The sequence below is a fragment of the Protobothrops mucrosquamatus genome, unplaced genomic scaffold (genome assembly GCF_001527695.2).
Source record: "Protobothrops mucrosquamatus isolate PMUCROS unplaced genomic scaffold, P.Mucros_1.0 scaffold374, whole genome shotgun sequence".
Classification (NCBI taxonomy): Eukaryota; Metazoa; Chordata; class Lepidosauria; order Squamata; family Viperidae; genus Protobothrops; species Protobothrops mucrosquamatus.
This window is the reverse complement of record NW_015386706.1, coordinates 705,449-727,762: the sequence shown is the minus strand read 5'-3', so window position 1 is coordinate 727,762 and position 22,314 is coordinate 705,449. Positions and strand designations below refer to the sequence as shown.

Here is a 22,314-nt window from a genome sequence, read left to right as displayed (position 1 = left end):
AAAATATGCACAGCATGGAAAAATTAACAGAGTTGTGAGAACCCTAGTGTCAGTAGGAGGGGACCCCACCTCTTGCTTGTAGGTTTACGCCACGATCCTTGAGCGAAGCCAGTCTTCAGCCCTGGTGCGGCTTCAGGACTTGGTCATTCAAATGGTAGGTGTGACCACTTGAGAAACTTTCCTGAACAGCTTTGGGCAGGAGACCCTGTGCCCTTTCAGTCCTGGCGACCTCTGTGAACCCACCCCAGCGTGCCCTAGACTCCCGGCTGCAGGGTATAAGGGTGGGGCAAACAGCCCTTGCTTCCCTGCTCTAATGCCTACTATCCTGCAGGGCAGTAAAAAGTCTCTCCGTGCACGGTGGGCCAACTTCTGCCAAGAGACGCAACAAGTAGGCACCATCTTGACCAAGCACCTTTCATACACAGAAACCGAAATGGATACCCAGAGCGCCTTTATTTTGATTTGTGGGCTCCGTCACAGGCAGCTTCTCTTTCTGGCGCACAAGCAGAGACAGGAGAAGGCTGCTACCTGCCCCCTCCCCTCAATCTCCGAAAAGGGACAAGCCAAAGGGCATCCTGGGTTGCCCGATCACGAAGGGGCTTTCTTTTCCTTCACCTTCTCCTCAAGGTTCGCAAAGTATTTCATTTTGCTCAAGAGTCTTTTGGCCTTGGGAAGGTCACCTGCAATTACAAGACCAGAACAAGCCTTAAAAAGGTCACAGGACTGCCAAAACCACCAGGGACGCCTACGCTGGAAAGTGAGGGGGAAACTCTGGGAAGGAAGCCAGGAGAAATGGCTGTGAAGGAGCTTGCATGGCTGTATGGAAGGACAAGAGTGGGTGAGCTGGATGCTCTGCCCGTAGCCCGACCACCCACCTGGCCTCCTACCTTGCTCGAAAGCCCCGCTCACCTCCTGCAACAGAGCCTCTTGCTTGGCTGGAAGAGAAAAGAGGAGGAGGAGGAGGAAACCACGCAGCCTTCGGCCGCCTCGCAAGGAAGCTCAGAGGGGCCTCCCCTCCCGACCCCCGAGGCCGCAGAGGCTCCCACCGACCTGCCAGGAGGCGCTCCAGCGCAGCCAGGCTCGCTTCCGAGTCCGCGGCCGCCAACTGCTCGTTCAGCTCCAAGACCTCGGCGAGGAAGCCGGGCTCGGCCTCCGCATCGCTGCCCGCCGCCAACTCGACTCCGTGCAGCTCCAGCTGGGAAGGAGCAGAGGGCGCGGTTCAGGGTGGACCCCGCCGCCCCCGAGCCCGCCGCCCCTTCCCGCCGTCTTACCAGGTAAAGGCCGCGGCTGAGCGGGCGGCGGAGGGTGCAATAAGCCAGGTTGATCAGGGCGGCGTGCTGCTCCGAGAAGCCGCGCTCGGCCTGCAAGGCACGGAGGGGGTCAAGGGCCCTGGGGTCTTCCAGCCCAGCCCCAGCGGGGCTCCTCCTACCGGCTCCCACCTGCGGTCGGCGGCTGAAGCGGTCCGGGTGCAGCGAGCGCTGCAGGGCCAGGAAGCGCTGCCGGAGCCGGGCCAGGTCCAGGGCGAAGCCGCGCGGGCTGCGGGGAGGAGGGAGCGTCAAGCGGCGCCGCGCTGCCTCCCTCCGCCGCCCCCCCCCCNGGCAGGCAGGCAGGCAGGCAGGCAGGCGCCCCGCCCCGCGCAGGCGCAGGCGCAGGGCGGGAGGCGCGGAAGGTGTCCCGGCGCCGCGGCCCCATGTCCCTCCGAGAGCCGCCGTCGCCGCCGCGGGGGGGCGGGACGCAGCCGAGCCAGCAGCCGTCGGGCTCCTCGGGCAGCTCCTCCTCGGGCACGCTCAGCTCCCTGGACACCCTCCCCGCGCACGACCTGCCCGCCATCCCCGAGGACCAGGAGGAAGAGGCGGCGGAGGCGGCGGAGGAGGCGCCCCGGCCGTGGGGACACCTCTTCGGCCTGGCCCGGGGCTTTCCCGACTGCGGTGCGTAGCCGGCCCGGGGGCTTGGGCGCGGCTGCGGGGAAGGGTCCCGAGCGCGGCCTGGGCGGGAGCGGTCGGCCGGGGACGCGGCTGCGGCCGTGGGGTGGACCGCTTGACTTGCGCGAGCCGCCTGGTGGGCCGGTCCTGCCCGGGCTGACCGGAGCCGCTCCTCTTCCCGCTCAGTCTGCCTGAAGAACGAGTACTGGTTTGGCCGCGACCCCGGCTGCGACTACAGCTTTTCCAGGCTGGATCTGGCCAGGAGCGAAGCCTACCGGCAGTACAGCAAGAGGCATTTCCGCATCTTCAGAGTAAGCCCCGGAGGGAGCGGAGGCCTGGGGGGCGGCCCCTTTGGGCGTGGGTCCTCTGCCCTCCCTCCGGTCGAGGGGAGCTGAGCGAAGTTTGCTCTTCTGCCAAGGAACCGGGACCTCCGGGCTGCTTTGTGACTTACCTGGAAGACCAAAGTGCCAACGGGACCTTTGTCAATGACCGTGTGGTGGGCAAGGGCAGGAAGATTCCTCTGGCCCACGTGGCCAAAATTGCCCTGTCTCTGCCTCACAACAAAGGTAGGCAGAGCTTGCTTGGCATGCCCAAACAGCAGGAGGCACAGAAAACCTACTTTGGAGACAGCCACACACACCCCTTTCAACATTTGTTCTCTGGGGCAGCAGAGCCATAGCAAACTCAGAAATGCTCTTTCACCCACCTGGCACGCCTCACATGTCCCCGCTGTGCCCACAAAAGATGCAACTTAAACAGAAATGCATGCCACGGGCACCCCGTGCTGGAATCCTGCAGGGAGCATGCCAAGCCCTACCCTGCCATCAGAAGCGACTGAAGCAGGGCCTCTGTAAGATCACCCCCTGGCTCTTCCCATTTCTCCCCCCAGGGGATGCAGCACAGGGCATGCAGTCTTGAGTGTCTGGGGCTGGATCCCTGGGCACCAGGGAGTTACAACTTTGCTCTGCTCCTCCCACCCACACAAGCCCTGCCAACTACACTTAAAAATGCCTGTCTAGGCAGAGCAGGAGGTAGTTCTGACAAGATACTCAAGGCTTCCCATAATGTTTGTGATCCCCCACTAGCTTTAAGGAAAAGGGGTGAGTGTATGAAGTAGACCTACGGTTAGAAATTTGGGGGTAAATGCTCCTTCCAAATGGCCACAATTTTCCTTGAATATTTTTGCATTTGCTGATTTTCTTGGGCCCCTGAAGTAGTCTTGCCCTTTAGTCGTTGTCCATGTTCAACCATGCTTGCAATGTGGCATGGCAATGGCTGGGTTGTGCAAGGGGCTTCATGCCATTTGTAACAGGAGTGCCCTCTCTGCTGCCTTCCCAGTGTTTGTGTTCTCTGACCTGGAAGCCGGGCATCAGCTGGAATACCCCAAGGAAATGCAGAAGAAATACATCGTCTCAAAGACACTGGGCAGGTTGGTGGGAGGCATCCCTTTCTTGGAGGGCAGGTTGGTTTCAGCATGGGTCTCCCTCAGTTGGAAGATTTTAAATCCATCTTTCTGCATCGGCTTCAGCTGCTCTCACGCTGTCTGGGCAGAATGGATCGTATTAGAACCAGATGAGGCCAGAGAGCTAAGCTCGGGAGCAGCCCCCTGGTCTCTGTGGGCCTGCCTCCCCCCCCCCAGGCTCCCCTGGGCCCACTGTGGGAGGAGAGTAAGAACAAGATTGCTAGGCACCGGGGTCTCCCTTACAGCAGCAATTTCTTCTATTTCTGTTAGTGGGGCCTGTGGAGAGGTGAAGCTGGCCTTTGAAAGGGACACCCATAGGAAAGTTGCCATAAAAATCATAAAGAAATCAAAGTTTATGACTGATGTTTTGCCAGAAATGGTAAGTCTTTCCATTTTGTTTCTTTGTACCCTAATCCTAGCCAGAAAGGAACCTTTTGAAGAGAGGAAAGCATCCTTTTAAATGACTGAAAATCTTACAGCATTTGCTTCCCTGATTTTAGCATATTGATGCAACATGTTTGTGCATTATCTGGCTGGCTGTTTGTGGACTCCATGTAGCCTCAATGCCTTTACTCTGTGTGTGTTTTTCACTAGAGGTTGATGCAGGAAGCAGATGTTGATTGGCCTATTAGCTTGCTCAAATCTCTCACCCTCCACCTTGAGGGAACCCCTTTGTAAGACCAAGGGACTTAAATTTCATCCAAGTGCATACATTTTCTACAAAGCTCTTAAAATGCCCCACTGCTGACCCCTCCCCAGTTCAGCCACTCGATGGGTACAGCCCTATAGAAAAAGCTAACAGCTTTGCTGCACAAATAAGCTTCATTTACCAGCTTCTGTTCCCACTTTTTAAGGCAAAGATCTTTTCTCCAAGAGCTGCTGTCTCCCTTTTCAACTTAATTTGCAGTTGAGCAAATATGTTTTTGTTTATTTTTCCTCTGGTTTTTGCTTCATTACAGCAGCCACTCTTATCACTGTCCTGTTTTGAAAATTGCTTCCATTTAAGGGGATGAGTTCAAGCTGCAGGGGTGACTTTATATTTTGATGCTCCATTGTTTAACAGCAGGACAAGCCCTTTAACATTGAGACAGAAGTGGGGATCTTGAAGAGGATCAACCACGTGAGTAACACTTCAAAGTGAATAGCATATTCTGTCTTGGGTTTGCTCCTCTTCTCTTTTGATTGGAATTAAGTCACTGGTAAGGTTTCTGGACAAAATTATTTGTTTTAAAAAGACTCTGTCATTCTTTTATTTAAAGCATACTTAATCAGGTGACTCGTATCTGTATGAATGGATTCACAATCCTTCTTTTTAAAAGCAAAACAAAATTGCTGTTTCAAACACTTTCCATAAGAGTCACTTCTGAATATTGTCTTTCTTTTTCTCTGTAGCCCTGCCTAATCAAGATAATAGATTTCTTTGAAGGAAAAGACTTTTACATTGTGTTGGAATTGTAAGTTGTGGTTCTGGGTTTCTGTCTGTGACTCATTGCAATTCAAATGAGCATCTGGTATTCCCAGAAACCAGCAATATTTAGAAGATGAGCTGGTTAGGGTGAAGGAAATAAAATGTATCTATAAAAAAAATTGAATAGTATTTCAAGGCCCATTGAACTCTAGGAAATAAAGCCCATCCCCGTCTTATGTCCAGCTGCTGCTTCAAGGCTTATCTTGGCACCTGGTTTTGGAGGTCCAGATGAGGTGTCTGATGAACTATCCCTTGATCGCAAATGCTTGTGGCTCAAACAACTATGAGGTCCAGCAAGCCAGGAAATTAGTGGAGTCAGTTGGGGTCATTTACAAAGAACCCCACTTCTCATTTCAACCTGAAGAGCTGGCCTTTCCTAGTTGGCACTGGGTCTCTCTCTGTGTTACCTTGACATGTGCTTCCTAGGAAGAAAACAAAGCCGGTAACTTTCCCTCTAATCTGTTCAGGATGGAAGGTGGGGAACTGTTTGACAAGGTTCAGCGACCAGCACGGCTGAGTGAAAGAACTTGCAAACTTTATTTTTACCAGATGTTGTTGGCTGTGCAGGTAATTGTGACAACATGAACTGGGAGTTTGGCTGGCGACTCAGCTGCAGTATTTTCTATTGGCATCTGCTGGGCTTGCTGTTAGAGGTGGGCTTATGCTGTGCATCACATCAAGAAGAAATTGGGGGAGGGGGTTAATACCTGGGGAGCCTGTCAAAATGCACTTTATGACTTTGAGCTCAGGCAGAAGTTAAACAGAGCTGTGAATAGTAATCAGCAGAGCACCGAAGTTTATACCTTAAAAATAAACCATGTTAGTTTGAAAAGGGGCTACTAGACTCCTGTCTTGCGTCTTTTTGTAAGTCCATTTATTCCATGATTTTTCCCCTTTTTGGTATTCTGCAAAGTACCTTCACAAACATGGCATAATTCATCGGGATTTGAAACTGGAGAATGTGCTTTTATCATCTAGGGAAGAGAACTGCCTTGTCAAGGTAAGTGAGGAACTGCCTTCCCCTGTATGCAAATTCCTTTTATATTGAGTAAGAGGGCAAAGTAAGATGTACATTTCTGATGAGACTGAAGAGGCACAAGGAAAAGTTTTATTTCAAGTTTTGAACTGTTCTCAACTTTCCTTGTACAAGATTACAGATTTTGGGCAATCCAAGATTGTTGGAGAAACTTCTCTTATGCAAACATTATGTGGCACTCCTGACTATCTTGCTCCAGAGATTCTACATTTTGCTGGAACAGCTGGATATGGACGGTCTGTGGACTGCTGGAGTCTTGGAGTGATTCTCTTTATGTGGTAAAACAGTTTAGTATTGCTGGTAAAATACTCAGCTTCACATCCTGTTCTTTACAAGAACTAATGCTGTACCTTGGTGTAAACTCGCTGAGATTGGAGTAATGTCTGGATAACACCCACCCTGGGATTGCAGCCCCAGGCCAAAGTACAGGTCTCTTTGGCATTGCAACCTAATGTGGAACTTAGCCGTGCTGGAGAGAGATCATACTGAACATTCTGATTGGGGCTGAGGGCCACAGTTTGGGGAGTGCTGGGATTTTAAGACCTGTTTGGGAAAGGTTGTATTTTTAAAAGCAATGCACTTATTTTAGGATTTACACTACAGCTGTCATATTTCATGTGACAACAGAGGTGCAAAACCTGGCCAAAGGCGGCTTTGGGAAGTACTAGCAGGGAGGCGTGAGCTGCAGCTGTCCCCCTGTTGTAACAGGGACTAAAGCGTTTCTGTTCCTCCTTTTGCTCAGCCTCTCTAGCTACCCGCCTTTCTCCAAGCAAAGTGCCCGGCTGTCTCTGACAGAGCAGATCACCAGCGGAGACTACTATTACGTTGAAGAAGTATGGAAGGAGGTTTCCAAAGATGGTACGGCAGCGCTTCCCAAGGAACTGGGAGGACACGGGGGGGAGGGGTGCATGTGGGGAGAGAGTGGATTAACTGCTTTTGGGGCACCAGCCAGTCGGCATGCCGTTGTCTTAGTTTTTTAACTTGCCCAAAAGTCTGCCGCCTTGGAATCCCATCCTGAATGAACCTCCAAGGAAGGGCCCCGTGGAGGCACCCAGGCACCCAGGAGAGCTGGCTGGGAAGTTTAGACGTTACCCTCAATTACGACCGTCCGTGGCCTTGAGGAGGGAACAAGATGGGGAAGTCTCCTCTTAGGCGGAGGCGCTGGGGAGCCGAAGCGGAAGGAGACTGGCAAAGGCAGAGCCAGAGTGCACCTTCTGTAGCCTGTTCGCCCTGCCAGTGGCTTTGGGGAGTGGGAGACACTCCAGGATAAAAGACGGTTTCTTCACCAGGTTTAGTTTCATTTCCACAGCTAGAGAGAGGGTGGGAGAGGACTTCCATTTAAAGATGGAACAGGAAGGTGAGGAAAGGAAGTAAAGGTGTTGCTGTCTCAGCTGATGGGGATCCCTGCTCCTTTCTCTCCCTTTTGGGGCTCATGTTAACAGAAGGTTGCTCACGGGTGTGGTTATTTATCTATGCAATTTAGAGGCTAAATGACTCTGGACAGTTTACACCTTTAAGGCAAATAATAAAGATAAAACAGAAAGTGTGCATCCAGAAGAAGAACCACACATACAAGTCCGAAAGCTCCACCCCGTGGCCTGGGAGCACAGCCAACCCTTCAAAGACTTCCACCAGGGCTGGAGCCGGACAGACCTCTGCAGAGCTGCTATTCCAGAGGGCAAGACAGGCTTCCTAGGCTCTGATAGGTGGCATTGTTTGGGCAAGGGGATTAAGTTCTCAGTTGCTGCCGCAGTTCCAGCAGGAGAGAGGGTGGCGGTGTAGAGATGCCCCAGGGCTAGGAAAGCCTCTATCGGTAGCATTTATGCCCCAAAGGAAGGTGGAGCTTCCTTCCCTTCACAGCCTGATGTTTCCTTGGTGCAGCTTTTGACCTGGTTCAGAGGTTGCTAGTTGTGGACCCCACCAGGCGCTTGAAAATAGAAGAGGCCTTGGAGCACCCCTGGCTGCAGGTAGGGACCAAGATGGCTTGCCCCTCTGTGAGGCTCCTGCCTGGTTGCTGAGGAATTTTTTCAAGGGGAGACTGGAGGGCGAGGAGGAATGGGGTGGTTCTGCAGGAAGAGGAATGAGGCAGGGGGTGTGCTTGAGTCCTGTTTGTCAAATTCCGGCCCAAAAAGTGACGAGAGGTGGCCATGAGGCAAATCTGGGAAGCCAAGCAAGAGTCGGGCTTCCTTCCGTGGCTGTTTCTCTGTGCTGTGCTCTGTAGGACACCGCTCAACCAGAAAGGGACTCCTGTGGTTGCTTCGTAGGCGTGCGTGCAAAGAACAAGGCAATGAAGGAAAATGCTGCATAGGGCTGGCGGTGTTTATTTCCTGAGGCAGGATCGTACCCTCCTCCCAGTGCTTAGACTCATGCCACTTCCCCTGCGGGTTCTGCCCCCTCTGCCCAGCCACTCAGCATTCTTCCTTGGCCACTGTGCACGCCGAGACGGTCTCGGGGCTTCCCTTAAAGCTGTGCTCATGTGTGTTCCTCGTAGGATGAACCTATGAGGCATACTTTTCAACAGATACTTGCTCAAACACAGGACGTGAGAGTTAAGCCTGAGCCTCTGACTTTGGTATGTACTCCTTGCCTTTGCTTTTGTTCTTGAAGAAGGGACCAAGCAGCTCCATGATTTTACGTCTGGCTTGCCAAATAACAGCATGTCCCTGTCTGGTGCATTGAGCCTGGGGCTAAAAGGTGCCAGTTCCAGTGCTGGGGGGGGGGGGGGCTTCTGTTATGCTCAAGGTTGGGGGACGTGAGGCCCAGTGCAGGCTTTGTTCTGTCCCACACGTTCTGTTTGAACATCTGAAGACCTTTTGGGGTCTCAGCTTGGCTGGGATGGGGACTCATCATCCCCTTTGGATCAGTCTCCGATCCCACAAGGCGCTAACTGTCCTGGTCATCACCAGCCATAACACCACATGCAGAGCCGGAACAAAGGAGAATGTGAGCCGGTGTCTGCTGAAGAACCTGGTCACTCTGGGGCAGTGGTTCTTGGGCATTTTTCGGGCCCTCCCTAATCTGGCCACAGCCCTTGTTTTGGGAGGTGGGGTTTGCCCCAGCATTCCGCCAGCAGAAGGGGGGGGGCTCGCTCAGCAAGAGGTGACAGGCTTCCCCCCCTTTCCAGGCGCCCCCCAGCAGAAAAAGAGGCGAGGACGACTGTGGCGGCGGCGAGAGGTCCGAACCTTCCAAGAGGCAGAAAGTGCAGCCGGGGCCTTGATGGCTGCCTCAAGCCCCCCCCCCTTTTAAACTACTGTAATAAAACTTGAGAACCAGCTGCGCCTCGCTTGCTTTCCTCGGCTGCGTGGCTCGGCCAAGCGACCGGCTGAGCCCTCCGGGCCCCGGCTCGGGCGGGGGCTGGCACCGCGGACCGCCCCTTCCCCAGCAGCCGAGCTGGGAGGGCTCCCTTCAACTTGGGGAAACTCCGCCAGGAGTTCGGAGGGGGCGGGGCGGGGGCGAGTCCTGCCTGGCCATCCTGCGCGGCGCAAGGCGGCTCCCCCCTCCAAGCGGCGGCCGGACCCGAAAATGGCGCGGGGGTCGGCCGGGGGCTGGCGGCGCTGAAGGCCATGCAGCGGCAGGAGGCGAGTCGCAGGGCGCGGCGGCGGCGAGGCGGCGGCGGAGGAGAAGCAGCCGGTGCGGGAGAGCCGCCGCCGCTCGCTCGGGTGAGCCGTGGCGCGGAACCGGCCCGGGGCTGCTCGGGCAAGAAAGCTCGGCCGCCGGCCCAGGGCGCGCGAGATCCGGCCCGCGGGCACCGGCGGTTGTGCTGCTGCTGCTGGGCGGCGGCGCCCCCCCTTCTGGCGGCGTGGAAGCTGGAGCCGGAGGCCCGCGAGAGGGGGAGGCGCGGGGTCTGGCGGCGCTTCCCGGCGGCGGCGTCCCCTCGTCGGCTTGGCTTGGCCGGTTGGTTTGCACAGCGAGCCCGGTTTGCGCCAGGTGCGAAGCTGCCCGAAAGAGGAAAGGCTTCCCCGCCAAGGAGGCTCCCGGAGCGGGCGCGGAGAGTCGCTCCATGCAGCCGCTTCGGCCAGACCCCGGATCGGCCTTTCTCGGGCGGGGCTGCCTGGAGCCGACGGCACCGGGCTCCGGGGGGGGGGATGGGCTGCCCTCAGCCCCTTTGCCTCCCCCCCCCGATTCGCTGTGCTCGCTCCCGCTCCCGCTCCCGCTGGGGCGCCCACTCGCTCGGTGTGTTTATGGAAGGCCTAAGCCGCCCCCTTTGGCTGCAGGAGCAGCGCCGCCCTCGCCCACCCGCTTGCCGAGCGGCGGCCAGGGCCTGTTTTCTGAGCGGCCTCAGCGGCCTCTCTTGCGGAATCTGCCCCCTGCCCGACTCCAGGTCGCTTGGAGGCCCACCTTGGTCCCTGGAGGGCTTGTTGCCTCAGAAGCCCCTGCGCGACAGGTCTGCTCTTCCTTTCCTCCTAATTCAGCAGAAGAACCGCGTCCGTTCATATGTGGGGAGCCCCAATACTGAACTTGTTGAGGAAACCTTGTTTTCTCCCAAGGTGCGATGGGAAGGGGGGAGCCAGGGGGAAGCCAGGGCAGTTGCCCGTTAGCCTTGCAGAGTTGAATTGCTCGTCTAAATGGCCCTATTCAACCCTGAGTGAAATCGAGTTGCCATTTCACAGCTGGGGCAATGGTCTTCAAATAGTCTGTTTTATTGCTGCTCTGGACTGGAGAGCAGCTTGTCTTGAACCGCTCTCCAAGGGCAGGAAATCCCTCCACTTTTGTCTGTGTAATCTCCCTGGATTAAAAATTCAACAAAGGGGAAGGAAGAAATTCTTCTGAACTCCCTTCTCACCTGCATATAACTAGCTAGCCAAAGCTCCCTGGATCTTTGGTTTTGATCTATCTGAAGCAAACAGTCTGGTATGTGACACTGAAGTCCTTCCTCAAAAGATTGGATTTGACTGGAGGGAGTTCTCCCAAAGGCTACCAATTTCAGCTTTTCATTAATCATGCTGCATTCTCCTCCTATGGGAACGTAGGTTCCCCTCTTCATTCTTTTACTAGTTTGATTCAGGAAGTTGCTGCTCCCTCTGTCCGACACCCTTGTGCGGAAAGAGGGAGGAGGACAAAGCCTTATTACACCTTTCCCTTCATCCAGGGAACACCAGAGGGAAAGACCAGAGGGACCCTACACATGGGGTGGGTAGGTTGCAGGCCTTGTAAGCTGGCTGAGAGATCAGCTCTCTTACTGCCCTGGGGAGATCTTCCTACAGAGATAGAATAAGGGGTGGATCTGAGCTTGCAGGTCTCCATGTCATAATACTAGGGTGTCAAGAAATAAGCTTCTTTATTGGTGGCATGAGGCAGTGATGCCCCAAGGACCGTGTTTGAGGGTGGGTAGCTAATGACCCTGAGTGTCTCATTTGGAGAGATTGGCCCCAGGGGAGTCCCAAAAGGGAGAGGGCACACTTACGTCTGCCCCAGCCACGGGGCAAGCTTCTGCTTCAGGGCAGAGGCAGCAAGCTGACCACAGTGCACCCCGTGGCTTCTGTGTGCTTGCCAGTAGCAGAGCCTCTAAGCGAATGCCCCTTTCCCCTTGCCAGATGACTCTGTTCGGGTCCAGAAGCCTTGAGGATAAAGGCTCCAGCGGGCCCACCCTGAGTAAGGCTGAGTTTGTGGAGAAGGTGCGACAGAGCAACCAGGCTTGCCATGCAGGCGACTACCCCAGAGCCATCCTGCTCTATGGCGAAGCCTTGGGGGTCGATCCCCAGAACTGCATCCTCTACAGCAATCGCTCCGTGGCATATATGAAGATCCAGCAGTACGACAGGGCTCTGGAGGATGCCATCAAGGCCCAGCTTCTGAACCCCAAATGGCCGAAGGTAGGAATGTCCACACTGAGGTGTGTCTATGGAGGCATGTGGGAGGGTGGGAGTCCCACAACTGTGCCTCGAGGGACAGGAGCATCCTACCAAGTTCAGGGACCGGAAGATGGGGCGTAGCAGCCCCAGCTGGCACCACATGGAGAGCCATCTGCGCCCCCAGCCTCCCTGCCTGACTTGCCTTCTTTACCTTGAGGTGGACACCCTCGGGTTCCCAAAGCAACAGCAATCCAGCTTCTGTCTCACCATCTGGGTACCCAAATGGCCTTTGGGTTTATCTCAGTGAAGTTCCTGGGACCAGATGTTGCCCCTCCACTCAAACTCTCCTGTCGGAACTGTCCTGAAGGTCTCCCACAGAGTGGCTGTAACTCACCCCAGAGCATATGTGTTTCTGTGTATGTGTCCGTGTGTTTCTGGGCAGGGGCCTTTGAGAAAACGTGCTGTCCTGCTCTCTCCAGAAAGAGGCTGTGGCAAGGCGAGGCTTCCCAGCTGGAGGCGTGTTGTCCTAGCAAGCACTGCGCATGGAGCTGGAAGCAAAGCGAGACTCCTGCTTCCCCATTGTGCCTGCTTTCCCTTAATTGCAGCCTTGCTACACTCCGCCCATTAGGAGCGGAGCAGAGAATGGTAGACTCTTTAATCCATTGTGGCTTGAAAGAGAGTCCCTCTGCCTGGGCAACTTTTTGTGGCTTGCGTGGCTCGGTTATTTTGTTGATTTGCACATGCAGGGTTTTCAACTCAGTGCACCGCCCTCCTGCAAAGTGGAAGAGCAGCCAGCTGAGGAAGGGGGAGGAATGCTTGTAAATTGCTCTGAGAGAGAGAGAGAGAGAGAGAGAGAGAGAGAGAGAGAGAGAGAGATGGCTGTGGTGGTGGGTGGGAGGGAGGGAGGGGTGCAAAGATTCAGCTCATGCGTACTTTGTTGGGCAGCCCCAGGAGGTCTCTGGGACGTGAATCCCGTTCTGTGTAGACAGCCATTTTCTGTAAGTCTCTGGCTCTTGAGATAGCCAAAAACAAAATGGGAAAGGGGTCTTCAACTAGGACACGGAGGGGGTGTTTTCTGGAGAAATGTCCAGCTGTAGCTTCCTCCTCTGCAGAATTTTTGGGGGCTTTGCTGTTACCGTTATAATGTCCCATATTTTGCCACTACTTAGTCCCTTGGGGAGGCGATAAACCAGCTGCACAGGAACTCTCTAGTTCAGTAGCACTGGAGTCCGGAGATTTGGAGTGAATGTGTGCCAGCCGTGAAGCATGGGGAGAGCAGAGGAAGCGCGGGGCTTTGTTCACTGCTGGGACTCTGTTGTCGCTTTCTCTCCTTCCACTGGAGTGTGCAGGGAGGAGAACTTTTTGGCTGCTTCAGATCTTTGCCTGTTGCCTAACCTTTGGAGCCCTCTTCTGTCGCTGATGGCTCTAGGGCAGGAAGTATCTTGCTCGGAGGCTCATCAGGTTCCCCTCCCCTCCCCCCCCCCAGTCACCACATCCACCACATCCACCAAGTCCTTGGAAATGCCTTCCCAATGGCGAACAGCTTCCCTGCTGCTTGGCATTTCCCCTCTACCTGGACTGGAGTAGGAGAGAATGGGGGGGGGGCAGGGGGCTTGGAGGTTCTTTCCATGGTTTGGCTTCCTGGGGTCTCAGATGTGGGGGGGCAGTTTTCCCTCCAAGGCTGGTTTGTGGCCAAGCTTCTTTTCCTTTTCCATGGAAGGCAGTTTTCTTCTCCTGCCTCAGCCAGAGGAAGTGGCCAAGGTTCCTGGAACAAATGCCTCCCAGGGTGACCCAAGTCCTACAGATGAAGAGGCTAAGCAGTGGGGGTGGGGGCAATGCTTAGAGGAGCATCCCTTCTAGTGAGGGGCCTCCAATTTTCTCCAGAATGCTGAATGCTTCCACGTTTGAAATCTCAAAAAAATTTCTGAAGGATGGTAACCACCAGTGCCAAAACAGAAAATGAATGGTTTCGGAGGCCTCCTATTTAGACTCTGCTGTTTCTGGATGCCTGTTGTGGTCTACAGATATTTCTGTGGAAGCTGTTGGCCAGGATCCAGGTTGTATAAATAGCGGGTTGCATTAATATTTTATGTTTTCAGAAAAGCATTAAAGCTGGTAGTTGAAGAATCCTCAGCGATAGTTGTCCAGTGGCTGAGATGATGGATTCTTTGGCTCTTGTTGCCTGCAGTTGCTTCTGAGGGTGGGAACCCCTGTGCTGCTCTGCCCAGCCTTTTGTAAGGCCATGGGGGATCTTGATGTCATCTGCCATAAGCTCCTTGTGGGAAAGGAGGGCTGTACAATTTTGTAAAAAGTCCTGCTATCAGTGGTCTCTGCAAAAACAAAAAGTATCAGCTCTAAATACTCAGCCTACTTGAAAGTCTCTGCTGGATCTCAGGATGCCAAACGCAGTGCCAGGAGAGCTTCCCTCCCCATGGAGACCGCTCCGCGCTTGGGGATGCCACCGCATGGAAGCCACCCACCATCCAATTAGAAGGGGACAAAACTCTGTTTCACTTTGTGGCTTTCTGTCCTCTCCATTTGGAGTCCAAAACAATCAGGATTTGCATCCAGAAACATGCCCTTTGGCTGGAAATGTTTCTGGCCTTGGAAAAGGGGAAGAATTGTGGTTAAGATCTACATGTCTTTTGTGGCACGCAGTGTAATTCAGACAGAACATGGGTGCCACTTGGTTTTCTCGGCTCTTTCTCTGTGCCCTGATTGTAGCAGAAGCCCCTTCCGGTATGCCTTTGCTGGCCCCTACAGGATCCTCCGCCACCCTGACAGCCCCAAATGACTTGCTTCATTCTCTGCTTTTTTCTGTATGACCCAGGAGAACAGCACCTGCACCTTTGTCTGCCCCCAGGAGGCACCCACTCAGCAGGCACGTTGAGGAGGGAGGCGATTTGCCCCAAGGAGGGCCTGGTCACCCAGCTCAGCCCTGTTCTCCAGAAAAATATCCTGCTTCCTCCAGGAAGGAGGGGAGAGGAGGCGGCTTGCTTTGTCATCTCCACACCTCTGGTTTGATCCCTCAGTGGGCTGCGTCAGGTGGAGGTTCTTTCCCTGAAGTGCCAAGAAAACATTTTTGGGCAGTGAAATAGAACTGGAATTTTTTCCCCATGGCTAGCACATTGGTACCAAAGAAAGAAGTAACCTTTGTGGACACGGTCAGGGGTGCCTGATGTTCTATTCCACCAGGTTCCTTACTGCCTCCTATCTCCCATTGCATAAAACCATGGCTTTCTGTGTTGGAAAGGGAGCCCTCCCTGCACAATCCCCATGATCATCGGATGCAGCCTCTCCCTAAGATGGGGAGTCTGTCCTGCAGTCTTCTGGGAGCCTTGCATGTCAAAAAGCCAGAGAAATAATGGAGTGTGGGCCAAGGGAAGATGGGGTAGTTGTCACCCTGCCTGTTCCAGCCCCAGCAGTTTGGGATGTTCTTTGGAAAGGACATTTGAGCTTTTGCATGAGTTCCCGGATTCCTTGTTGCCTCTGGGTCTGCACTACAAAGAAAGAGGCACCCTTGGTACTTTGGGATTGAAATCCCACCAGCGCTTCTTCACTGAAATTTCTGAATAGGAGGTAGTTTGTGGAAAACTCCCAACAGCTAAATGCACAAGATTTTTCTGTAGCTTTCCAAAGACTTGACCTGCTTCCCACAGTGGTTCTAGGGCAGGTTCCTTCACCACTCTGGGAACATCTGAGCCTTGGCAAAAACACCTTGGTTTGCCTCCCAAGAGAGAATCCCTCTTGACTGAGGGACGGAGCTGGGACCAGGGGAGGCTCCTGGCATTCTGCATCGCTATTGCTCAAATGGCCGTGCCAACCGCCCTCCGCCTCTCAGAAGGATGCCCCTGCAGAGTGATCCCAACCCAGGAAATTGCTTCCCCAACACACCCTGTGCGAGAGCCAGCAGGAGAATACGTCCAGCAGACCTTGGTTTGCTCTTCCGTGAAGAACATTTGTCATGCGAGTACAAATATGTGTTTCACTGAAGTTTTAACAAGACTGTGTTTTGCTTTTCTGTGAAATCAAAAACAAGATGGCTGAAAGGAATTAAAACAATCAGTATAGACCAAATATTGTGGAAACGCTTTGAAAGCTTGCCAACTGTTGCTCGCCAACAAGATGGAAAGGTGGAGAATGCAAATCTCTCTATTTGGCTTTCTGCCCCACTCATGTCCAGCACTGCTGGCTTTGTCGTTCTTTCAGGTTGGTGGGTAAAAGTGGTAGAGACCAGCAGGAGTCACAGGGCTTCCTTTCAGGCCCCGGGAATGCTGAGCTGGCTGTCAGCAGGTCTGGGGCCCAGGAAGAAGCCTGTGGAAACCCCTTCATTTTGTTGCACTTTAGGCTGGGTGATTTACAGTGACTCAGAAACAAAACGATGCGCTTCCCGTGCTCAAAATTTGTTTGTTCCTTGGGCCTTTTGTTTGGCAGGAATTTAAACACCCTGCACAGTCTCTTGTGCCAGCCGGGTTGTGGCAGGCTCAGGCCTGGCAGTGAATCTGCCAGGTTGTTGCTAGTATTTCCTAGCATTGCATCTTGAACAAAGACAGTTCTTTGTGTTCCAGAAAGGAGAATCTGGGGCACTTCCAGATGAGGCTTTCATTGTGTCATTACCCTGCCTGAAATACAGTGTTTAAATTGGGGTGGGGAAGTCCAGTTCCACTTGCTTGATTTTATTTCTGGGAAAACCTGGTTAAGATGGAAATGGCTGGGGGCAGCAGCTTTTTCAGCAGACAGAGAGAAGGTGAAGACCCCTTCTCTTCATCTGCCTGTGGGGTTTCTCTTGTGGTGCCAGCAAAAGTGCCACTCCTTGCTGTGCTTCTCTCTTGGGCAGAGAAATTCGAAGCTGTGACTGAGTCTCCGCTTTGGCCTGTGCCAGTGGAGAGGTGGATTGTTCGGGTGTTAGGTGAGTTGTGTTCAGTTCAGTCCAGTAGGTGGAGAAGGGGGGGGTGAGGGCTGTTTTGCCCCCCTTTTTAGCATACAGTTGATCAAGAATGATGGGAATCTGTTTTGCGGGGGGGGGGGGGATCGAGGCATTTATGGTGGAGGCAGGGGGGGTGTATATCATTTTTTAAAGTAGTCATCCAGATGTGACTACTGGCCAGAACAGTATGCTTAGTGCCATTAGCGTTGAGTTGGTCTTAAAATCCAGTGTTTGATTTTCCCACACCTTGAAAGTCAGACCTTCTTCGTCCATCCCGGGGGGGGGGGGGGAAGCCCTGCCTCACCACTCTTTTGCGTTGGATTAGCCTTGTGGCCCCATGTAGTTCCTGTGAATGCAGCCAGCAATTGCTTAGCAACCTTGGCTTCTTGGAAACTCAGTCCTATCTGTGTGTGTGACATCTGTCATTTAGATGGCTGGGTAAGTTAGACTTTTGGTGAGCTCCAGAGGGGGATGATGGACCTCAGACTCCCCTAGCCGGGTTTTTTCTGTTAGGCTGCAGGTCGTTTTCTGGCTGGAGCACTGGAGCTCATTTGCCCCTAGTTTAGGTTTTGGGGGGTGAGTGCTGTCTCAAGAACATGGTTGGGGGGTGCCTGCCTTTGACTCCGGCTTACTTCCAAATTATACGGACAAGGGTGTTGCCATTGTGACCTTCTCCTGAGGCTGAGAGAAAGGGACTGACCCCAAGTCACCCAGCCGGTTTTGTGTCTAAGGCAGGATTACAGGCCAAGTGTTCTTGCTGCCATCAAGCACTTTGACCGTGAGACCATTTGCTGCCCTGAAAAAGTCTTACCAATCAAAGAGTTGCGGCAGGAGGAAGGAGATCCTCGCACATGTGGAATTGCCGGCTGGGGTAGCCGTTCTGGGCACAGCCGCGGGAGACCTCAGCTGGGTTTGGAAGAGAGGATGGCCTCTGCGCGGTTGGGCTAGTGGCCTGAGGCGGGGCGGCTGTGCCGTCGGCGGAGCCGGCTCGGAGGACCAAGAGCAGGAGCGCCCCTGCTCTCGCCAGGCTGCGGGCCGGGGAGCGGCGGGCGCTAGGGCCGGGCGGCTCCGGAGCGGGGCCGAAACAGGCTGTTCGCCTGGACGGCGGGGGGCGGGGGGAGGAAGTCATTAGTGCGGCGGAGGGAGGAGGCGCGGCCGAGCCAAGAGGCGGCGGCGGCGGCGGCGGGGAGCCGCGGAGCTCCCTCTGGTCGCGCTCCGGCAACCGACCCTGCCAGGCGCCCGGCCGCGGCTCCCTCGCGCCGCTTCCTCCGCGGCCGCCGCCCCTCCGCCTCTAGTGCCGACGGAGCAGCGGCAGCCTGTGCCCGGGAAGGGGGCGCGGCGGCGGCGGCGGCGGCGGGCTTGGATGTGCGCGGGCGGGCGGGCGCGCTACTCCCGGGGACGCTCCCCTCTCGGGCTGCCCTGAGCGGCGGGCGGCGGCATGAGCGGCGGCCCTGGCGAACGCGCGCCTACCCCCGCCGCGCCTTGATGCCCGAGCCCCGNCCCTCGGCGCCCGGCGGCTCCGGGCCTTTGCCTTATAAGGCCGCTTTGTTGCCAGCGCCGCGGCCGGGCCGGCGGGCCGGGCGGGGCGTCCCCCGGCGGCGGCGGCGGCTGGCGCGCCTGCTTCCCGGGCGGCTTCGGCAGCGGCTGGGCTGCGCAGCCTTTGTTACCCCCCTAGCCTTCGCCGGTTCCCGCCGGCCGCCCTGTCCGGGGCCGTAGCTCGGAAGCCGCTCGACGGCGGAGAGCAGCGCTCGGGGCCAGTAGTGGTGCTCCTGTCAGCCTTCGGATCCTCCTCCCGCTCGGGGGAGGCGCCTCGCTTTCCGCCGGGGCTGCCCGGGTCTTTTGCGGTCGGAGAGGCTTCCCTTCTGCTCAGCTGGCGGGGCCGGGGAAGGAACTGGACAGCGCCGCAGGTGCTGCCAGAGGGCGGGCGGGCGGGCGGGCGGGCTGCCGGTCCTGTGCGCCCGGAGCCGGAGGAGGACGAGCCGGTCCTCTGCTTTCGTGGCAGTTTTTCCTGCGCTGCTCCGCACTCAGCTTAGCCGTTGTCGGCCGCGGGGCCCTTGCAGGGCGGTGGAAGGGCCGGGGTGCCGGTTGGGCGAGCTCCGCTCTGGCTCTTTCCTGGTTTACGTCCCTGGAGATTCTCAATTATCCAGGTCACAGTTGTCAGAAAGGGATTTCCCCCCCCCCCCCCAAAAAAGGCAGAGTCTGTGCTGGGAGAGGGCATTGGGCAGGAGGGTGGCGGTTGCTGGGCCCCTGTTGGTGAAAGAGAGAACTTTGTGCTGCGTGGGACTCTGGGTAGCTTCTTTGCTCCCCGCTTGTGGGGCAGGGGTCCTGGTGACCCCTCTTGTTAAGACTGCTGGGGATTCCTCTCCTTCCTGGTGCTAGTTAGGTCTGATGCAAGGGGTAGTCCAGAGTGCCACCAAGAAACCACAGTGGAGGAAACAGCTGTGCAGTTTGTTTTCCTACAGCTGAACGTTGCCTATTTGCTCGTGGGCTGAGAAGGAGGCACTGCCACCATTCCCCTGTTTAATTAACTTCTATCCTTCTTCCGAGGCTCCAGAATCCACAGCTGCTGTGAGCAACTCCGCTCCTGCTGCAAATGATTCTCTCCCCCCCCCCAGCATTTCCCAAGGACCCTGCCCCAATATGCATCCTGATGGCATAAATGTTTGTAAGTAGCACATTGCCAGTAATCAGCCATCAGAGAACCAGAGCCAAAATCTGTGGGAGGTTGTGTGGATCCCTTGTTGCCCCTTCGCTTGCTGCTCCTGGCTTGGCTTCTGCTTTTTGACTGGGGAGGCTAGATCTCTCTCCTGGCCTTCTTGTTGGTGGTTGGGAGGCAGGAAGTAAAGCATCCTGACACCGCCTGGCTAAGCAGCCTGGAGAATTCTGAGCAGCTGGCAGAACCTTCCTTCCTTCCTTCCTTCCTTCCTTCCTTCCTTCCTTCCTTCCTTCCTTCCTTCCTTCCTTCCTTCCTTCCTTCCTTCCTTCCTTCCTTCCTTCCTTCCACTGCAGAGGCTGAACAGAGGCATGTTCACGTGCATAGATGGAGCATGAGCCGCACAGAGAAGGCTCCAACTTCTGGGGATGTTTCCAGTTTTGGAAAGAAAGAGGTGCCCTCAGAGTGTGGGCCGAATGTGCCCCCGTAGCTTCTGCTTTATGCTCCTTTGTCCTCCATGGTGCTGTCTCCTGGCAAGCCCCCTCCCCCCAGGACCTCCATTGGTTACCAAGAAGCGCAGATGGAGAAAGGGGTGCAGGAACCTACCTTCATTGTGTGGGTCAAGCAATAAGGGGAGGAGGAGGAGGAGGAAGTTCAGCATTTATGTTTTTAAAAGCCAGGTTCAAGGGGCCCAGCCGATTTGTAGCCCATAGTCTCTGCACTGCAAGACTTTTTGTGGCTGATCACGCTCGGCTTTGCTTAGAGCAAAGGGGCTTGTTGTGGCGTTCCTAATTCCCGATCCCAGCGTCTGAAGAAGCCCACGTGGGTCTCCCTTCTTGCAAGAGCTTCGTCCTGGCATCTCTCTGGAAAGGCCAAAGCCAAGGCAGGGATGCCAAGTAGCTGAGCGTCAGGTTAGGATTCCAGTGGGATCTTTTGAGAGTCAAGGCAAGTTGAGGCAGGTGTGTTTGCCTTTGGGCTGTTAAATTTAGCTCAAAAGCTCCATTTTTTTCAAAGCAGAAAAGTGCAGGGATTTAGAGCAACGGGGCAGTCCCTGCAAAGGTAGAGGCATTCTGAGTCAGTGAATAAGAAGGCCTAAAATATCTGGTATTTCCAAGCTCTTATCTTCTCCCATTCCCAATTTTGTACAGTCAATACCACCAGCTTGCAATGCTGCTGACATGAGCGCCTGTGCCCTCCCCCCCCAAAGCTTAGGAGAGAGGGGGATCTTTTCTCCTTCCAGCATAACAAAATGGGCCTTTAACACTATACTGAGAAGCAGCTGTTGACCTTCCAAGACAGCGGTGGCAAAATCGGGCTCCCCTGCTTCCATCTTCTGAGCCAATCTGAATGTTTCACTCAGGAGGCTACAATCATTTCATATCCCAGTGACGTTCACGAAAACTCTGCTCAGATGCAGAAGCGAACTTGATGTGGCCCCAGAGTGGAAACGGGGAAGTGGGCTACGGTAGAAGGCTGGCAGCATTTCCCGTCCTTCCTATGGGGTGGTGTTGACTTTTTCCTGTTGACAATTGGAAACAATTGTTCAATTTGGAAACAATTGTTCTCATGTTTACAGGCAGCAAGACCAGGGCTGGGAGCCATCCTGGGTCTTGAGAGCAGCAGTCTTGACATGCAGCAGAAAGCCTGGCAGCTGTGTGAGGGCCACTCAGCCTTTCCTTTTCCATCAATTGCAGGGTTACTTCAGGAGCTTTGCTCCAAGCCTGACGCACTTTCCTCCACAGCATCCCACTTAACGATCTGCCTGCACTAATTAGGGGGAATCGTCTCCAGGGGCCAGCTTCAGAATTTTGTGGTGGTTTCTCTCCCTGAGGTCTACAGAGCCTGGGAGGTTTGGTTTCCTTGGAATGCACGTGCATTCAGAGAGGAAGAGAAAGGCTGACCTGGTGTTGGAAAGAACTGCCGGAGGAGAGGCTGTGGGTTTGGGTAGGAGCCCTTCACAGCCACTTGGTCCAAGGAAAGTGTCCTGCCACCCACCGTGGCCTGGTGGCCCTGTCTCTCGGGACCCGACATGGGAACAGCCCTGGGCAGTATGGCTTGGAGAATCCAAGCGGGTGGCCCCAGAGAGGTGCCAAAGGTCAGCTGCGTGGCTGGAAGGCAGACTGCTGTCCTGACTGGAGATCTGGCCTCGGCCCTGGGGACGTGAGAAGGAGGTTGGCAGGTCTACATCAGGAGAGGGAAGAAAGGTCTGCCTTTTGTCCCTTAAGTCATGGTGCCGGCAGGGCCTGATGTCTGAGCTGTTCAAGAGGAGAGCGGTGCTGAGGTCCAGTGGGCCTTCCTAGGAAGAACTCCACTCACCCGTGTTACTGGTACCATCTCCCAGCTCGGCATCTTTTGCTGGACGTTCCCTGGAAACACCCATTGTCTCCAGCTAGCCAAGCATGCCTGTTCCCTCTTGCAAGTCCCCAGTACCACATCAGTCACAACTGCTGCCTGAATACGGGCAGAGGAGTTCCTCCCAGGAGAGCCTCCCTTCCTCCTTGGAGCTGGCCCGGTTTTCTAAGACGTTTGGCCAGAGAACAGAACTTGGCAGCCTCCTTGGTATTTTGCTCAGTTGGGCAAAACTTACTGGGAAGGTGGGCAAAACTGGCACTGGTACCTGCAGCCCTGGGTGACCTGACTCTGCTTGCAAAGCTTGGACTGCCCCGCCTGGCGGACATATTGCTCTTTGGAAGAAAAAAAAAAGGAGTGGCGGCATTTCCCCCCCCCCCCCGTGGTCTCCTCCTTTACCTTTGGGGCATGAGAATCGAGGTGATGATTCCTTGGGGTGGGGGGGGAACGGGTGTCATAATTCCATGTTTAACTAAGGGTTTTGTGGCCTGGCTTTGAGTCAAAATAATAGAGCTTAAAATATTTTTGGAATCTGAAAAATAAACAATGCCTTACGTAGTACATGCATGTATGTATCCAAGGGAAGTCCTTCACAGAATATTTTTGTAACCTGATCAGTTTTTTTTAACATAGCTCATTTTGCCTTCAGCAATGTTTGCCAAGCAGGTTTATTGTGTGGTTTTTCTGTTTGGATTGTTTGTGGTA

The 22,314-nt window shown here is 54.9% G+C and overlaps 3 protein-coding genes across 3 annotated transcripts in view; 2 read left to right on the top strand and 1 right to left on the bottom strand.

Annotated features, from left to right (window-relative positions):
- Positions 1-439: 439 nt before the first annotated feature.
- HSCB (HscB mitochondrial iron-sulfur cluster cochaperone) lies at positions 440-1,692 on the bottom strand. The gene is made up of 6 exons (XM_015815774.1): positions 1,649-1,692; positions 1,440-1,536; positions 1,272-1,361; positions 1,051-1,195; positions 888-935; positions 440-680 (listed from the first exon to the last, which is right to left on the bottom strand). Exons 1-6 carry the CDS (start codon positions 1,690-1,692, stop codon positions 589-591), a joined length of 516 nt encoding a protein of 171 aa, XP_015671260.1. The 3' UTR covers positions 440-588.
- Positions 1,691-9,123, top strand: CHEK2 (checkpoint kinase 2). The gene is made up of 14 exons (XM_015815773.1): positions 1,691-1,928; positions 2,109-2,233; positions 2,341-2,488; positions 3,261-3,351; positions 3,655-3,763; positions 4,448-4,504; positions 4,777-4,838; positions 5,320-5,419; positions 5,766-5,852; positions 6,003-6,166; positions 6,631-6,746; positions 7,770-7,855; positions 8,380-8,460; positions 9,013-9,123. The coding sequence occupies exons 1-14, from the start codon at positions 1,691-1,693 to the stop codon at positions 9,103-9,105; spliced, it is 1,557 nt and encodes a 518-aa protein (XP_015671259.1). The 3' UTR covers positions 9,106-9,123.
- Positions 9,124-9,451: 328 nt separating this feature from the next.
- The window catches only part of TTC28 (tetratricopeptide repeat domain 28), a 29,216-nt gene continuing 16,353 nt past the window's right edge, over positions 9,452-22,314 (top strand). Inside the window, exons 1-2 of the mRNA XM_029284104.1 lie at positions 9,452-9,547; positions 11,423-11,701. Of these exons, the coding sequence (XP_029139937.1) occupies positions 9,452-9,547; positions 11,423-11,701 (375 nt within the window). The remainder of the gene's footprint in view (positions 9,548-11,422; positions 11,702-22,314) is intronic.

Bases quoted from the DNA above. Each gene is read 5' to 3' on its own strand.
- CHEK2 (XM_015815773.1), top strand. From the start codon at position 1,691: ATGTCCCTCCGAGAGCCGCCGTCGCCGCCGCGGGGGGGCGGGACGCAG. The intron at 2,234-2,340 runs GTAAGCCCCGGA...TCTTCTGCCAAG, and splicing joins GGCATTTCCGCATCTTCAGA to GAACCGGGACCTCCGGGCTG. The intron at 5,853-6,002 runs GTAAGTGAGGAA...TCCTTGTACAAG, and splicing joins AAGAGAACTGCCTTGTCAAG to ATTACAGATTTTGGGCAATC.
- HSCB (XM_015815774.1), bottom strand. From the start codon at position 1,692: ATGGGGCCGCGGCGCCGGGACACCTTCCGCGCCTCCCGCCCTGC. The intron at 1,362-1,439 runs GTGGGAGCCGGT...CGTGCCTTGCAG, and splicing joins GCTTCAGCCGCCGACCGCAG to GCCGAGCGCGGCTTCTCGGA. The intron at 681-887 runs GTAGGAGGCCAG...TTGTAATTGCAG, and splicing joins GAGCGGGGCTTTCGAGCAAG to GTGACCTTCCCAAGGCCAAA.